Below are 18111 nucleotides of genomic sequence, written 5' to 3' on the forward strand. Positions count from 1 at the left end.
TCTTTGATGGGGAGTTTGGTCTACATATTTATTTACAAAATAACTAACTCATGCAGTTATTGGTAGAAAGTGAGTGAATACATGAAATAACCTACTGTAGAATTTAAACAATTAAAATACTTTTTACATTATTCCATGCCAACCATAGGCATAAAATGTAAACCTAATCCTACTATATAGTTTGAACAGTGATTTTAACACCTTCCAAACTGTTACAGTTTTTATATAAAAAGAATTATTGAACAAAATGTTTTTTCAATTATAACGCCAAAGTTCGTGCCCTTCCATATTGGCTGCATTTGGGTAGGCGTAAACGAAAAGTAGTGAGTCTGTCGGAGCCAATGAAAATTCGGTTAAAAGCCAACAATAGCCAATTAGACGAGAGAACAGTTTGAAATTGAAGCTGAATTAGCCAATCAGCTGGCTTCGCGCCTTCCTGGTTACTGGTAGGTTTTGCTCAGAGAGAGGGAGGGAGGAGCTCTACGTCAAACGTTAGTGAAGTCAGTTTTTAATATATTAGGATAAAAGTAATAATTCTTTATCTTGTGAAGGATTGCCTCATCGTTTGTTCACCCTGACGTTATCCACATAATAATAAGGTAAGGACAACTGCACAGTGTATGCACTTATGGTGTAAAATAGCAAATCGCTTATCGTTTCTCTTTGTTTGGAAATATGAGCTTAATGTTAGCTGCGGCTAACACAAGCTACCGCTATGTCGGCTCCGACTACTTCTTGGAGTCTTAAAATTGTTTCATCGGTTTAGATTAAAAATAACTTATATAGTGTGTTTGTATGTACCACTGCGACGTTAATTAAATTACTTAGGGCGTGGTATTCTCTAATATGTATAATATTAATACTTAGCCCTTCTATGTTCGGAAATTAGACAGTACCGCGCTTAGTTACATACTGTCTTTTTTTAGATCCCAATCATCTTCTCAATTGTCTGCTCATTATATGTTTCGAAATGTTAAGGGATTTCTTTTGTTATACTTTGGTTCATGTTTGTGATCGTTGTTAGGTGGATGATCTGGGTTTTTTCTACTACACTTGGAAATTTGAATACGTGACGTTTTCCCTCCCTCCCTTTTCGGTTGTAGATGCTTTACGGCTAACGTTACGCTGCATCTCAAGTTTACAGCGCATTTTAGTAAATCCCTACATATGTAGTCGAGTTCTAGCGTGAAAATATTTGTCCTTGAAGACACATTAGTTTCATCTATTGAGGATTAAAATGCTTAATTTTATTGGAAAGTTTCAGTATAGCGTGCTGTATAGCCTTACGTTTAAATATTGGTTTTCACAAATAGGTGTATGGAACTTGGTTAGACGATTTGCAAAACCTAACTACTTTACTAATGTTTTTCTTGTGACGCTGTTAATTGATGCCTAATCATATTTTAGTCATTGTATCGCCTCCGCTTTTAAAAATAAATTTGAATCTGCTGTTTGTCGCCCCTGGTGGACAGTGGCGCTAAAACTACAATTCGTACCAACCAGCAGATGCCCGTGGGACTGTCTGCCGGTGTCGTTAAGTACTTTAAGTGGGAGAAAGTTTTATATTGCGACTTTAGGATAACTTTTCTAACTTTCAAAGTGTAGTTGAGTTTGTTTGAGTTGTATTGCATCGACCTGCCTATTGTTCTACCACTATGCTTGCTAAGTAATTAGACGCTGACGTATGCTATTTGGTGTGTATATACAGTATTTTCTATATATTACACACGTCACATTTATGTATACGTCACATTTTAAAGGCACGCGGAGCTTTACCGCATGTTTGAGCTTTGAGGGGTGTTTTTGAGTTAGTTATTGTCGAGTCTCCGCCCACGTTACGTTCGCATCCTTTCATCAGCTTTGCCTCAGATGTAGCGGAGATGGCGTTTTAGCGTCCCACATAAAACTCGGCAGATGAGCCAGAAGCGTAGGGCGGGGACTTACTTGTGGTGCGTCAAATGTTAGATTTGTTGATTTTTGCTGTTGTTTGCCAAAAAATTTAAATTTTTCCGTCTGCTTGGCTTTGAGTTGGATGTTAGATTCATGCTAGGTTTAAACAAAACCGTGTGTGTACCAAAAATGCTAGTGTTCCACCCGCTCAACTGTCCTAGCCAGTAATTTACTATAATGCTGACCTTGCTCAGCCCATCTCATTGTGTCCAGAGCTGCACACTGCTATAGAATCTTACTATTCTAAAATGTTAAACAGTCCTTCTTCCAAGATGTGTGGATGGTTTAAAATTTATAACCAAAAGTCTTGATTAGATTTCCTTTTTTTTTAAACAAATTTAACTTTATTCAGATTTTTTTCTTCAGTTTAGTGGACAGAAAAATCTGTATGTCAAAGCAGTGTGGGTGATAAGCTTCTTGAGATTCTGACATTTTTCTCATTTAAAGAAACTAAAGTTTGATCTCACGCTATGTTTCGATAGAATAATTAGAGGAGCTGCTTAGTGCAACAATGCTTAATTTTCCGTATTTGTGGCAAATGAATGTCAGTAATTTATGTTGTTTACAATTAAAAACAATTTTTGTCATGTTTTTACTTTAAATTTTTTTTCTCTTTTATAACTACACATTCTTTTGTCCTTAACCTTTCTCAGGACAGTGATGATGCCTTCTTTAAAGTACCAGAAAGGGGAAACAGTGATGGGCCGCTGGCCTGGCAGCAGCCTGTATTACGAGGTCAAAGTGCTAGGATTTGATTTAAAAAGTCAGCTCTACACTGTAATCTACAAAGATGGTACGGAGTTGGAGCTCAGGGAGCAAGACCTCAAGGTAACTCATTTTTTCAGTTTAATTTGTGGCAGCTCTGTATGTGAAATCTCCACCCACTCAATTGAGAGTAGACTATTGTTTCTCGTCAGTTAGTGGTATTCTGCATTTTTTTGTCTACTTGTACATGTAACAAGCCATCATATCAAACAGTAACTCGGCTCTTTTATACTAATGCTTTCTTCGTTCTTTCAGAGTACTTCTGGTTTCCAAGCCCGTTCCCGCTCTCGTTCTCGATCACCTGGTCGTCGCCGTAGCCGTTCACGCTCCCCAGGGAGGACGACAAGGCGCTCATCTTCTCGCACTGCAGCAGCTGTTGCTGCTGCAGCAATAACAGACAATGCAGCATCTTCTCGCAGAGAAACAAGGCTGAGAGATGTTGAGGTCACTCTCAGCCCCCTGGTAAGCTTTTTGTTTTCTCTTGTAGTTCTGGCGATGATGGAGAAGCGTGTATATATATTTGTATGTTGATGTTAAGCTACTCTCTCATATTCACTTGGTCTATATAATTTAATGACCATATAATATATTAACAAAAACATTTGTAAGACACAGCATAATGGCAAAACTATTCTTGCCTGTTTTTGGTGAAACACATAAGTGACAATATGTGATGCTGCTAATTTTTTTTTTTTTTGTTTAATGCTTTCATTGTGTGTGTGTGTGTGTGTGTGTGTGTGTGTGTGTGTGTGTGTGTGTGTGTGTGTGTGTGTGTGTGTGTGTGTGTGTGTGTGTGTGTGTATTCATTTATTTATTTATTTATTCTTTAATCCATCCATTGATTTATTCATTCATTCATTCTTTCTTTCTCTATGGCTCTATTTGTATGGCAGCAGCCGACAAAGACCCCTGAGAACAACGGCAACAACAGGCACGAGAAGAATGAGGACAAACTAAAAGTGGAAAATAACACGGCTAACAAAATAAATGAGGTAAATTTTGCTTTGTAATTTAAAATAAAATTGTGGCTTGTGGCAAGGAGGGACTTCTTAGAGCATTGTAGTTTTCACAAGTTGAAAAACAATACTCTATCAAAAAATATGACTTATCAAGAATTGGTGATTGAAACATTGTTAGTACAGATGTGTTCAATGTTTTGGATGAAAATGCAAGTTGGACTGTTGGAAGCCATTGTTGTTCCAGGCAGTAGTTCCTTTCTAATTGTGAAAAGGCTTTTAGGTACATTTGAGCTAATGGAATGTCATGATGTATGCATGTTGTGAGAGAGAGAGGGGCTCCCCTCACAAGATTATGCTTTATTTGGCCAGTCACATGGCAGATCAGCATGTGCCTCTTTACTCTGTCTGCCTTCAAAGCCTTTTAAAAGGATTGCAGAGGTATGTGCCATTTTAAGGGAGCTAAGCAGGGTTGCAATGCTTATAAAACTGATGTGGGTTTAACAATTTATTATAAACTTTTCCATAATAAAATACTTTGGTCCTTAGGGGTGTGCGATATCTTACCACCCGTGATAATACCAGTATAAATCAATTCATTCATCCCTCCATTGGCTCATCCAGGGCCAGCAGTCCAAGCAGGGAGCTCCAGGCTTCCCTCCCCCTGGCACTTCCTCCAGCTTATCCGGCGGGACCTCAAGGCATTCCCAGGCAAGCTGAGAGACATAGTCCCTTCAGCGTGTCCTGGGTCTTCCTCGGGGCATCCTACTGGTGGGACATGCCTGGAACACCTCCCCAGGGAGGTGTTCAAGAGGCATCTGAAACAGATGCCCGATCCACCTCAGCTGGCTCCTCTTGCCATGAAGGAGCAGCGACTTTACCCAGAGTTCTTCTCCGGGTGACAGAGCTCCTCATCCTGTCTCTAAGAGTGCATCCAGATACCCTGCAGAGGGAACTTATTTCGGCCCCTTGTATCTGAGATCTTTTCGGTCATGATCCAAAGCTCATGGCTATACGTGAGGGTAGGAACGTAGATTGAGTGGTAAATTGAGAACTTCGCCTTTCAGCTCAGCTCCCTCTTCGCAACAGCATTATTGCAGCCGCCGCACTGATCTGAATCTCGCACTCCTTTTTTCCCCTCACTTGAGTATAAGACCCCAAGATACTTGTCCTCTGGCCCCAAGTGGAGGAGTTCAACCCCAGGCCTGGCTCCAGTGGATCCTCGACATATAGCTTAATAACATAGCTTCTAGGGTCATTTGAACACACAAACTCCTCTACCACGATCAGGTGGTGGTTCATAGAGCAGGGTATACATTGTTACACCATAACGTGTCCTATTGCAATCTGTTAATTAGAGGTAATTATGTACTACGTAAAATTGCCTGAGAACAAAAGCAGTGCGTGAGCCTTTAGCAATTAATTCACTGCAGTAACTTTGTTCACCCATCTTTAATCCAGCCACACTATAAATGTACTGCGCCAGTATGGTACACGTGATAGAAATTGTTAAATGTCAACACTGAATATGTTTTCTATGCCACATTTATCTAAGACATTGAATTACCGTCCAAGTGAGCACTAGTGATGAACCGTGTGAAATCCTTTTGATTTCTTTGTAGTTGAAGTAAATTTGTCAGGTAACCCTAGTAATTAAGGTTTGAAAGTGTGCAAAAATGTGTGTTATGTTATGATTATTATCTTTATGCACATTTTACAAAATCTTTAATAAAGACTTTAAACAAGCCTTATTATTTCTTCTAAAGAGTGAGAAAAAGGTAGAGGCTGAACCTGAGAAGATCCAAGGTCGTTACAATCTGCGACGTAGGAAGGATGATGGAGATGCTAAATCAGATGAAGCCAAAGTAGAGCATCCCGAAGAGAAGGAAGCAAAGAAAGCTGCAGGTGCCACCTTCGCCACCCCTCTTGACTTTGGCGGGAAGATAGGTAGGTTGCAGTGTGGACGTAAAATGCTGAAATAGTATAATTATAAACAGGTGTGTGGAACAGCTTCCCGCCTAGAGAATGAGTAGACAGCAATTTCATCCCAAAAGCTGTTCTGCCCTGAAAATATGCAAAACATAACACGAGAATCCATAAACATGATACAAAAATGCTTGTGTATTTTATTTATTTATTTGCCTTTTCAGGAGCCTACTTCTGGCTGCTTTTTCTGCCGGCCTGGGTCCTCTTCCTAGTTCTCCACGTCAACCAGGAGGACCCCAGCCTGGCCACTTTCCCCCCTCCTCTGCCCCCACTTGATGTTTTCTGGGATGCCCAGGCCCTAAGCTTCATCATCCTGTGGATCCTATTCCAGGCTCTGCTCTATGTTACACCTGTTGGAAAGGTGAGGGGAAAAAATAGAGATTTTTCAATTATGATTTTTTTATTTTTATTTTATTTTATTATTTTTTTTTTGCATTTTGTAAATGATGTACAGTGGTACTTTCTGCACAGAACAATACTGCCAGTATTCTGCACAGTGAAGCTCACTACTTTCTATAAAAGTCTGATCTGTTCCAATTATGGATTGCAGAAGAAATATTGTACATGCACAGTAAAGCTCTCACCTTATCAAGGATGATGCACTTTTAGTGTACATTTTAGGATTCATTAGAATTGTGTAATGAATATTTTATTGCAATTTATTTTTTTCAAATGTGATATTTTTGCTGTTTGCAGTTGGCTGCTGTAGAGAGGGGAATCAGGATTTTGGCAGAGTGCATATAGTTGCCTCTTGTTCTTATTGATTAGTTCTAAATCCTTTTATTAATTTATTTTTTTTCTCCCTCTAGTTGAGTGAGGGAATGCCACTGAGGTCTGGGGAGAGGCTGAAGTACAGAACCAATGGTGAGTCCATGTAAAGCACATGTCCATTCCCACTGATAAACTAGTCATGTAAAGTAAGGTCATGGTCCTAAAAAATTCACAAATTCAGCTATATAGTAAATCCAACAAATCCCACATAAGCAAACACAAAATAAGCGAAGAGGACAATAAAAACACCACTAGGTTTCTTTTCAGCAATATTCTTCTATTTATTATAAGTATCGTGGTTCCTGTAAACCAAAATGCTTTTTAGTATCTAGTTTTAAACTCTAGCAGGGCTAGTCAAGAATGTTCTACCCCTTACATTCTAGCTTTTGGGTCATCTGCTTTAAGCTTTAGACTTCTTCTTCTCCTCTTCTTGTGCCATTGAGGTCACCTCTTCTGATGCACTCTTCTTCTTCAGATAGGCAATTGCATCTAACATCATACACTGTGAGGCTACATTATTATCAACAAGACAATCCACCTGTTCATAGTACGGTTAAAATTCTTTTCTCTGCATAGATACTTGCTGACAAGTACTTATACATGTTTTCTCAATGTGTCTTTCCAGGTTTTTTTGCCATTGTGGTGAGTGCTGTAGCAGTTGCAGCAGCAGTTCATTACGGTGTTGACCTCACATATATCTACAGCCATTTCCTACAACTGGCCACGGGCTCCTTCCTCATCTCCTTTGTGCTCAGCATCTTCCTGTATGTCTACTCTCGATATGCTGCTCCAGAGCAACTAGCACTGGGAGGTAACTCTGGTAAGGAGAGTGATCTAATTCTGACTTGTTACTTGTTTACTTGAACTACATTCAAAATAAACTAACACACATTATTAAAACTAGTTTGTGCTGCTGTTTTTGCAGGGAATGTGGTTTATGACTTTTTTAAAGGACATGAGCTCAATCCTCGTATCAAAAACTTTGATCTGAAATTCTTCTGCGAGATGCGCCCTGGACTGATTGGTTGGGTGAGTTTTCGGGCAAACCTTTCACTACAAAATTTACAAGAATTAAATCTATAGTGATTGACTACCTAAATAATTTAATTTCACAGGGCAGCGACTGGCACTGGGAATTATGAATTTAAATAGGACAGATTCTAATCGCTGTTCTCAAGAATAGCAGCTTATTCTGTTACATCTACCTACCAGACAGGTTGATCAGTTACTGGTGTTCACTGTTGAAATAGATCTGTTGTCCCTGTATTATAGGCAGCGCTACAAAATGTTGAATTTGTATTATATTGTCATAAAAAAAAAAAAGAATCTTGTCTTTGCCTGGTGGTAGAAATAAAACGGCACGATTCACATTAGGGTACCACAAGGATAGTGCAGTAGAAACACTTGTTTTCACAACCTGAAGCCAGCATTAAGTCAGCCAGAGCAAATATCTGCTTCCATAACTTAGTATAACGTAGTGCTTTTCCTAATAATATTATCTAGAGAGACATGTATAGAGTGAAAAGTACTGCACTATAGACAGAACCCTGTCAAACTCTAAAGTAAGTTTTTGTTGGCATGTAAGATCTATTGTTAGCATGAACAATGAACCCTCCTATTTGATCCTGTTGCCATGTTCCATTCTCTGTAATAAGATGCTGTGATCTATAGCGTTGAATGCAGCATTATGATCAGACAGGTAGAGTATAGGATGTAGACTGTTAAAGCTAAGAGAACACAATCAGTGATTTTACCAATCTAACTGGGCCATGATCAAATCTAAGTTCTTCAGGTTATCCAATACAGGTTGTGACCTTTTGTTTTTGGTATGATATCAATATTTTATGATAATAATAATTCTACATAAATTCAACATAGAGCATGGTGTTAAATATCCAGTTTTGCAAGAATACATAATAATAATAATAATGTTTAGGATATCTTTGTCTCTGATGTGCAAATAACTGGATGGTGGAATGATCTTACTATGTTTTGCAATTAAATTTGCTTTACATTATATATCATAATTTCTTAATGTAACGTCAAAGAATATGTCAAACAATGCCGTTGTCATAGAAATGTCAAAATGTTTGTTCGTCTCCTGGCTTTTAGGAAACATTCATACTGGCTTCTCTCTTTCTTGATTTATCTAGTGTTTGATCAACTTTGCGATGGCCTTGGCTGAGATGAAGAAGCAGGGTCTGGATGCTCCATCCAATTCCATGATCCTTGTTAACCTCTTCCAGTTGCTCTATGTGGTGGATGGTCTCTGGAATGAGGTAACACTGCAGGACGAGACAAATAAAATAAAAAAAAATAAAATAGCAAAACATTACATTAAAGGTCTTGCAAAATAAATACCATACTTTAAGCTACTGTCCTACCCCCCAGGAGGCTATCCTGACCACCATGGACTTGATGCACGATGGCTTTGGCTTCATGTTGGCTTTTGGTGATCTTGTGTGGGTTCCATTTACTTACACCATGCAGGCGTATTACCTGGTCAGTCACCCTAGCCCATTGAGCGTCCCTGCTCTTACAGCTATCGTCATCCTTAAACGTGAGTGGAGCAGAGCACCAAAATGAATTTTTGTGCTTTGTATTGACCTTGTTTCAAATTGGACATTTACAGAACCATTCTGCTTATGTCCTTGTGAGGCTGACATATAGTCCTGATTCTTTTTTTAGTTGTTGGCTTCTACATCTTCAGAAAATCCAACTCTGAGAAAAATGCCTTCAGGAGAAATCCATCAGACCCCAAACTGTCTTGTAAGTGTTGCTGAAAGTTGTAGCAGACATTACATGAAACAATGACATAGTCTCATTATTAAACATTTCTTCTAAATGCTAAACAACTTCAAGTGAACTATTTGCCAATAAATAGAACTACGAGCTAAGAAAAGCTACTTTGCTAACCCCTTGTCTTCAGACTTGAAGACAATCCCCACAGCTACAGGGAAGAGTCTTCTAGTGTCCGGCTGGTGGGGCATGGTCCGCCACCCTAATTACCTTGGAGACCTCCTCATGGCTCTGGCCTGGTCCCTACCCTGTGGTAAGCTAATTTAGTTCAGTTGTATCAGATATAACCAAACATGTGTGGCAAATAATTGAGATGCAGGATTAATATTGTGTTTATCTGCAATGTGCTTTCTCTGAGGACATACACGCCATTTGAGTTTTTTGTTCTGTCCCAGCTTGTTTAAACCTTCTCAGTGCTTGATAAGGCAAAGCCTCTAGTGAGGACAGTAGAAAAATAAGTTCCCGCTAAATTTATGCCAAACTTATCCTAACGCATGCAGCTTATTAATACATCACCATTCAGCTAATATCTACAAGGGTCTTTTATAAGCATTGGTGTTCTTACACCAAGTTTGTTTTCTATCTACTTGTTGACACACATGAACATAGCAAGTTCAGTGATCACTCAGCACAGTTATATACTGTATTAATACTTTAGTTCCTAATGTTGTAGGATCACTTCACATAAGTTTAAGTTCACGGAAGCATACACTACACTGACTAGTGAACATGAAGGAAAGTTGATTTGGATTTTTTTCCTTTAGAGTTCTGTGAGAAAACATTTTTAGCAGAGTAAAGTTACTGCAAACAAAGCAATGCAAATTTTATATTTATCCCATTTGTGTCCAGGGTTCAGCCACCTCTTGCCGTGGTACTACATGATCTACTTCATCATCCTGCTCGTGCACAGAGATTCACGTGACATGGTTGAGTGCAGGAGGAAGTATGGTTTGGCTTGGGATGAGTACTGCCGAACTGTCCGCTACCGGATCATTCCCCATGTGTACTGAGGAAGTACAATTTAGCAAAATCCCAAATGAAATTTTTAATCTGGACTGAAGGACCTGTAGTACATAATCCTATGTATAATGGACAATTTGAATATTTGCCTTTTTCCCCACCTTTAGATAAAGGGGAGGTTGTGAATAAGCACTGTTGCCAGTAATGTCTTGTTAGGATGTATATTTTTGTATATATGGATTTGCTTTTATACTTAAAAAAACAAACATACCAGCCCTGCATTCATGTCTTTGCTCTCATTTTAGAACGTTTAGAACGTTATCAGTATCACATTATTACAATATATTAATTTTGAAGTATGCCTTTTTTTGTATGCCTATTATGCAGTTTGCGTGCACTGATCTTTCTCAGGACTCAGAATCTTGTCAGAGGGTTAAATTGGAAGCAATTTAAAGTATTGTTGAATCATTTTGTTGTGTATAATTTTCTGTATATAAGTTTTGTTTTTTGTTTTTTTTAAGCTAGTTGTTTAGCATAAAAGAATTTCAGTTAGATCAATTTGAAGTGTATTTGATTAGGCTTTGCTACCTCAGGATCATGCATTTGTCTTCTTCAAATTGTGGGGGACATGTCACTGCTTGTTTTTATTGTTCACATCCGTTAAGAAATAAGCAACATTTCTCTCCATCACCAATTATTTGCTCTTTTAGAATGGAAATCCCATCTTTCTCTTGAATAATAGTATGTATTTTTGTCTCTTGGGCATATTATGAACTTCATTTCCCACAAATAATCATGTATTTAGATGTTGCCTAAATAAGCTTTAACTCTCCAATAACAATTCCAGTTTTAATGAAGACTGTGACATCAGCTGTAGATTGTGTTTTTATCCTGTGCATTTGCAAACCCAAAAAGTATTTTTATGTCTTTGCAGCTGAAGATGAGTACCTAAGTAGCAATACAGTAAGTGGTCTGAATAGCATTTTTCTGATGTGCTGTAACCATGTAAATATAAATATTCCATCATGTTATTTGGGAAAAGAATGTTTTCAATAAATGGGATATTTAACATTGCTTTTTCTTTGGCTTATGTTTGTATTTTCTAAGTTATATGTTAATTTTAATGGTTGTAGTTATGGTTACACTGAGACCTACTGTACTTTCTAGGCAGTTTGCCCAGTTTTCTGGGCAGATCACATCCAAATCAGAAAGACAATTATTTGATATTTACCCTGGAAGACATGAGTTTTGGTGAGCTTGTTTTTTTTCACTAAAAAGCTGGCAAAGTGGAAGTTGAGCTGAGTAGAATGCGTTTTTATATGTGACTTATTAAAGTTAAAATGTATTGATCAGATTGCTTTTGAGGATAAATAGGACAAATATCACTGCATAAAATAAAGATTTATAGTACTTCTCTATGTTTTTTTTGTAACTTAACGAATGTAAAATTATTTGTTTTTGATAAATGTATCAAATATGTATATGTGCGACTGTCAAATGTCTCCAAGGTGAACTGAGACAGGGATGTTTGTCATAACTACAGGGAAAACTAGTTGCAGTATATGTTGTTTCCTGACCTAAATGTACTTTTGGAGCGCTTTCTCCCTTTTGTGTAAATGCAGTATCTAGTGTTGGTCTTGCCATAGTCACTTTTTATTCTAAAAACAATTGTCTTTGGTTTTTAGAAGCCCTTTACCTCTATAGATACATTTTACATAACATTGTACAACAGTACAATTATTTATTTCCCCCCTTATTTTACCTATCTATTGATAAAGCTCAATTTTAGCAGCCTGGGTGACACTGTACCCCAATTTGCTTTAGTTTGGACAAATTTGAACTGGCCTTTTTGTGCATACTGTGATTGAAGTCTTGAAATGGTATTGTTTAAATCAAGCTAAATAAAATTACCTACAGTGTTATGGCCACATGTGCTGCCACACAGCTCACTTAAATGTGGCTTACTTGTCGTGTACTTTAAACCCTTTTTTGATTTATTGTAATTTATTTAAGTGAAACATATTAGATTTAATGTAAAATGCATTTCTATTTTGCATGGATGACAGTGCATTGCTTTTTATCTGCAGCTTGGTCTGTACAGTGATTTCTATGTTTAATTGTTCTTTCCGTCTTCATTTTAGTTTTTTAAGTTAGTGGTATTGAGGCTGCTGGTGCTGGATGGTCTCCTCTGGCAGGGCAGAACCACTGTCCACCACCTTTAGTTTGCTTTGAATAAGAAAACATATATTAGTTCCACAATGGGGAAATTGAATGTAACAGCACATTATTATTATTATTATTATTGTTATTGTTATTATTGTTATTATTATTATCTACTTCCTGTAAACTCCTCGGTTAGCTCACCGCTACTACCCCAGTCAACCTTAGGGTGCTGCTGCTCCACATATTGAGTTGCAGTGGGTCTGTCTTTTTAAGATGGAGGATCACAAAGACTTCCGGATCGAGAGGAACTCGAGGGGCAAAGCTCCATCAAAATAAGGGAATTTGGACACGCACCCTATATCTTCTGTTGGAAAGACGTTTTCATGGTCCATCAAATGGAACATCACTACATTAATTACATTTCAGAAAATAGCCGATTTGCGTGTTTTCACGCTAATAAGCATTGCTTTATAGCACAGGTTTTGTTTTCGGTGTTCATTTGCTTGAAACGATAACCCGGATGTAGTTTTTTTAGATCCTGTATTTTAGTTGTGATTGATTCTGGTTTTGCTGCTGATGTGTTCTTCCGAAGGTGGACAACTTTATAAGCTGAATAATTCGTCCCCCTTGTCGCATAGGAACGGTGCGCTGCTGAAAATATGCCGTATTATCAGACTTGGGAGGAGTTCGCTCGTGCCGCAGAAAAGCTATATTTGACAGATCCAATGAAGGTGAAAACACGATATTTTACAAGTTCGTTAGCGTGTTAGCCGAATAGCGTGCACACATGTGTGTGTTTGTGTGTGTGTGTGTGTGGTAACACTGTCAGATTTACCAATTGCTGTCGTCTTTGCAGGTCAGAGTGGTTCTCAAGTACAGACACTGCGACGGTCATCTCTGTATGAAAGTGACCGACAATGCGGTGGTAAGTGCTGTCGGCGAACACATCCAACACAGTAATTGTAATAAAAGTAATTGTCACAGTTCTCTAATAACTCGTCAAAGCAAGTGCTTCTCGTACATGCGGATTAGACCTTCATGAGGTTGAGCATTCTCAGAACTTAATCAGATAGCTATTTCTATGGCATCTGGTGTAAACCGTTTAATTGAGGTCCAATTCACAGCATCTCTATTGGGTTGAGGCCTACGCTTGTCTGGCTCCCACTTAGTGTTTTGTCTCTTCCCACAGTGTTTACAGTACAAGACGGACCAGGCTCAGGATGTGAAGAAGATCGAGAAACTCCACGGAAAACTGATGAGACTCATGGTGTCCAAGGAGACACACAGTGGTGCAATGGAGACTGACTAAGATGCTCTATAACCACTGGCATGCTGGAGTACTTGGACTGTTCAGTAGTGGTTGTTGAGTGGAGTGCTGTTGAAGTACTTTATGGAGTCGTTGAGCGTTGGTAAAATGGCAATGTGTTAAGATGAAGTGAGTTAATCTGCCCACCTGTACTGATTTAATACAGTCAGAGATGTGATGCATATACATATCATGTCACATGTGTATGTACACATCTGTACACGTGAGTTTTTTTCATATACGTTTGGTAAATAATCTTATCCTGTTTTTTAGGGTTAAGCATTTTGTTCAAATCTGCTCATCATATTAATCTAAAGTAAAGTGAACTGGTGGGACATTTTATACAAAATTGGAAAAATGTGCAAACCCCTGCGTGTTTTAAGGGCTTTGCCATTGTTGTTAATTTTAGAGGGCTTAAAGATGGGCATTAAAGTCATTAGATGTCTCTGTTTATGTCAATTTGATTACAGGTATTGGTATATTTTTTTTGTGGGCCTGTTTTACCTAAATGAAGCAGAATCTTACTAAATGCCACTAGTGTGAAGACACCCCCACACTTCAAAATGCACGGTTAATATTTGCCTTGCATTTAAAATAAATTTATGTACCGAAGCACAGCTGGTTTCTCTTCAGTAAAGTGTGTTTCCTTCTGTTAAGCAACCAGCAAATGAATGGGTATAACAGGTTGGTGTGAAAGATAAAAGTTTGATATGAGCTAGGCCCAGTTAATTAATCCAACAGTTTTCTTAGTTGTTTTTATTTATGTAAATCTTAACTATTGTATGAAGCAGGCATCTAAATCTATGGCACCCGAAAGGGTGGGCAATGTTCATGTTCTGGTTCTGCATTGAATTTAACCACAACATTTTTGTATTTATTTCTTTTAGTTTTCTCCGTTTTATGAAATACAGGCCTAACCTATTCAGGACTACCTACACCTAGTCCCTCCCCTGGCTCTAGTCAACTAATGTTTACCATACTGAAGTTGTAATGCTTGTAAACATAGCAGATTTAGTAACAAACATTTGAAATAAAAAAGTAAAGCTAACCCCTTTCAGCTTATAAAATCAGTAGGTGAGGAAATAAAAGAGAAAGATCAGAGAAAGAAACTTAGTGATCTGAAATTAAATTAAAATCCATAAAAGCAATTCAGTGGAATTTCCTGTTTAATGTTCTTACATATGTTCCATTTATCATCCCTCCTGATCTTTCGAGTGTTTTCTCAAAAGGATCCTTGTAGTTCACAGAACTCTTCATGCAGCTGCAGATGTCAGGGGCCACTTCTTGTTATAGTGTTGAAAGCATGGACAAGGTGCCAGGCATTCCTCTAACTGATAACATGAAGCCTCTTAACTCAAATCATCCCTGATACCACACAATACTACATGCTACTATAGAATTCCACTAAACATCAAATGGTGTCTTGCTTAGCTGTATTTTTTCTGTCAATCATAATTTGATTTTTTTTGTAGTTTGTCTGCAACAAGCACCAAAACAGTAGCAATTAAAATGATGTAAATGATTATCTGGTGAAGTTTATATAACAGACGTGTTGAAAGCTGAGATGGATGGATGCTAAAATTGACAGTGACTGTGCTGAGACTGACAGGAATGATTTTAAGATGACTTATAGTAGTAAATGAATGGGGCATAACTTTGAAGAAAATGTATTTATTTTGATCCTACTGGTTTGAAGCTGATTACTGTGAATTTACTACACCTCCACTACAGTTCGCGTGGAGGTCTAGAACAGTGTGCGACTATATTTCCTCTCAGTCTGTAAAGTCAGCGACACCATGCAGTTTTATATGGAGAAAAACAGATCAAGTCCAACAGTGTGAAATGTTTCAGTCAAATCCAAATGCGCTTCTACTTCTTGTTGTCAATGTCGCACTGCCCCAAGCAGCTCCAGCCCTGGCCAGCTGTTAGTAGAACTTAAAGTTTCCCAAGACCCCCGGTGCCCTGGCTCGGTGCCTCTCTCGGTGTCGGACTCCTCCAGCCTTGACTGCCTGCCTGCCTGTTCTTCTTGGCTATAGAACAGCCAAGGGAGGATGAGGACGACCGGGTAGCTGAGATAAGGACCACATGAAGTTCCCCACATTACCTCACTCGATAAGGAAATAAACAGAGAACACAGAGAGGCAGAGAGAGAGAGGGTCAGACTGGGGAGAAGCTCTCTGGATCGACAGTAATGTGCAGGGAAGCAGCCAGGAACTGTGGGCTTTTTACCAGTTGTTTTGGGCTCTGGGTGTGACTGGAGTGCCACCAAGACCTGAACAACTTTGAGCGCTTGAATAGATCAGCCCATACGAGAAAAAGAGAGTGAAGGGTTACTTTTATATCCGTTAGATTCGCCTATTCACCGAAGTACTTAGTTAAGTTCAAAAAGCAACCAGCCGATGAAAATAGACTGAACAAAAGGTGTTGTTCAGGTGTTGAAGGGCGTCTGCTGTGCCAGAGGCCGCATCCATGGCTGTCAATCCTCTAGACGGTCTCACGTCGGTGGCAGTGGGCCATCAGTTGATCTCCAGCTCCACAGCGGAACTCAAGAGCCAGCTGCCGCGTGCAGCTGGCGAGTCAGAATCTGTTCATGGACGCATGCAGATCACGCGCAGAAGCCAAGAGTCGAGGAAGTGGGTGAGTCTGTGTTCAGTTCCCAACCAACGACGTGCTGCAGTTAATCTAAGATAAAGAACTGCCTGAGTAAAATGCAGTGTCTCATGTTTTCAATACAATAGTGTCAACGGAGACATGAACTTATTTCTCATAAATTCATACTATTTGTGTAAAATATGTAGATTGTGTAGAATGCATGTATTTGTTAATGTTCATGGGCAAAACTGAATACGCTTCTGTCAGTCACATGTCCCTTAAGACTTAATGAATATGTGTGATGTGAAAAGACTGAACATAGTCTCATAAAGAATCAACAATATTTTTTTACGCCACTGAAAAAAAATTTAGGTTCACTAATAATCACAAATAATTTAACAATTGAAATATTAAAGTACTTTATGTTTGTTGAATATATTGGTGACACGATGCAGTCATTGGATGGTGTTGTTTCCTATTTAAAATGCTCAATCTCTAAACATTTATGTTCATTTATGTTCAGCATGTGTGTGGGTCCGGGCCGAACTCAGCTTGTGCTTGTGAGTCCAGAACATTAAAGACTCAACACTCACCAGAAAATGCAGCGCGCGAGAGAAGCCGAGTACGCAACCTGCGACAAGCCTTCCACAGTCTGCAGGTAAAGCACACATTCAGATTCCAACAATTACTATTATTACTAGATTTCATTAAGAAGCTGTTCATGTGTTCACTTTGAAACCATTCGTTTGGTTCTCCATCTGTTTTCGGCGTAGATGCTGAATTGAGGTTCTTCAATAAAGTGAAGTAAATAAATAAAACTATCCAAGTATTTTTTTTACTTTCTACAACCAGACATGTTTTAATTTAGCAACCCAATCTAGTTATGATTGCACAGGAAATAAGCATATTTGTGTTAAGCCCATTTGATTTTAAAACTGTTACTGTGTTGCATCTTTGTGCAGAAAGTTGACTTTTCGCTCACCGACACTTCCTTCAGTCTGCTCTGCCCTCAGTTCCACCTGACACTAAGTTATCTAAGCTGGATGTTCTGGTTCTGGCTACCAACTACATAGCGTATCTAACAGAGATCTTGGACCAGGGAGGTACAGCAGCTGAACACACCATAAGCTCCATGCCAGATGGATACCTGCACCCTGTCAAGGTATGAAACCAACTTCCACTGAAATAGGGTTGAATTAAAAAAAGAATGCACTAGTAGATTACAGGTTGGTGGTGTTGGATGGGCCCACCCACAACCCCGTATGGGAATAAGTGGTAGAAAATGAATGGATGGATGGATTTTTAATATTTATTATTTATTTTATTTTATTAATTCATTGATAACCATAGTAACTGCATTATTTAATTACTACAAGTTACTTCACACATATCCCCGAAAGTACTGTACGGCTATTAGTTATTATACTACAATACTACTACTACTACTGAAAACATGATCATTAGGACTAGTTTAACAGTCCAGTGTTTTTTCTCTCCACAGAAGTGGCCCATGCGTTCCCTGCTCTACTGTGGCAGTATAGGAGAGCTGCTATCAGGAGTCTCAGCCAATCAGATGCCTGCAGTGGGATGGGATGGAGCCTCATACCCCCTGACCTCCACTTTAGAAGCAAATCAAAGCAAAGAGTGATTGGACATGTGGCATAACTTTCATCCACTTTCATTTCTTTGATCTTAATTATCCACAAAGCTTCTGTTAAAATGTTAAATGTTGGCAAAGAACTAAATAAGTGTTTTTTTTTCTTTGTACCAGATTAATGCGAAAGACACATGATAGCAGCACAGAGACACTTTAATTCACTTTGTAAAAACTATTTCATCATTATCTGATCATTAAACAGCAAG

At 38.6% G+C, this 18111-nt stretch overlaps 3 protein-coding genes and 1 long non-coding RNA gene across 6 annotated transcripts; 3 read left to right on the plus strand and 1 right to left on the minus strand.

Moving 5' to 3' along the window:
- The first annotated feature begins 445 nt into the window (after positions 1 to 445).
- On the plus strand, positions 446 to 11261 carry lbr (lamin B receptor). 3 transcript variants are annotated; one of them, XM_029141210.3, is made up of 14 exons: positions 446 to 599; positions 2604 to 2778; positions 2971 to 3177; positions 3609 to 3707; positions 5438 to 5618; positions 5822 to 6018; positions 6467 to 6521; positions 7054 to 7248; positions 7354 to 7457; positions 8582 to 8707; positions 8820 to 8988; positions 9117 to 9197; positions 9358 to 9480; positions 10077 to 11261. In XM_029141210.3, the coding sequence occupies exons 2-14, from the start codon at positions 2611 to 2613 to the stop codon at positions 10235 to 10237; spliced, it is 1866 nt and encodes a 621-aa protein (XP_028997043.1). In that variant the 5' UTR covers positions 446 to 599; positions 2604 to 2610; the 3' UTR covers positions 10238 to 11261. The 3 variants fall into 3 exon arrangements, with proteins under 3 accessions (XP_028997043.1, XP_028997042.1, XP_028997041.1); XM_029141209.3 differs by lacking the exon at positions 446 to 599 and adding an exon at positions 1806 to 1949 and having other exon boundaries at positions 3612 to 3707; XM_029141208.3 differs by lacking the exon at positions 446 to 599 and adding an exon at positions 1807 to 1949.
- LOC114849610 (uncharacterized) lies at positions 10473 to 12701 on the minus strand. The gene is made up of 2 exons (XR_003784658.3): positions 12552 to 12701; positions 10473 to 12413 (listed from the first exon to the last, which is right to left on the minus strand). It is a non-coding gene; the product is annotated as an uncharacterized LOC114849610 (long non-coding RNA).
- A 167-nt stretch (positions 12702 to 12868) lies between these two features.
- Positions 12869 to 14273, plus strand: srp9 (signal recognition particle 9). The gene is made up of 3 exons (XM_029141211.3): positions 12869 to 13081; positions 13207 to 13275; positions 13540 to 14273. Exons 1-3 carry the CDS (start codon positions 13010 to 13012, stop codon positions 13657 to 13659), a joined length of 261 nt encoding a protein of 86 aa, XP_028997044.1. The 5' UTR covers positions 12869 to 13009; the 3' UTR covers positions 13660 to 14273.
- A 1037-nt stretch (positions 14274 to 15310) lies between these two features.
- LOC114849473 (transcription factor 24-like) lies at positions 15311 to 18056 on the plus strand. Its single transcript, XM_029140959.3, has 4 exons — positions 15311 to 16293; positions 16772 to 16906; positions 17246 to 17410; positions 17750 to 18056. The coding sequence occupies exons 1-4, from the start codon at positions 16126 to 16128 to the stop codon at positions 17894 to 17896; spliced, it is 615 nt and encodes a 204-aa protein (XP_028996792.1). The 5' UTR covers positions 15311 to 16125; the 3' UTR covers positions 17897 to 18056.
- Positions 18057 to 18111: the final 55 nt, after the last annotated feature.

The sequence above is a fragment of the Betta splendens genome, chromosome 24 (assembly GCF_900634795.4).
Source record: "Betta splendens chromosome 24, fBetSpl5.4, whole genome shotgun sequence".
NCBI lineage: Eukaryota > Metazoa > Chordata > Actinopteri > Anabantiformes > Osphronemidae > Betta > Betta splendens.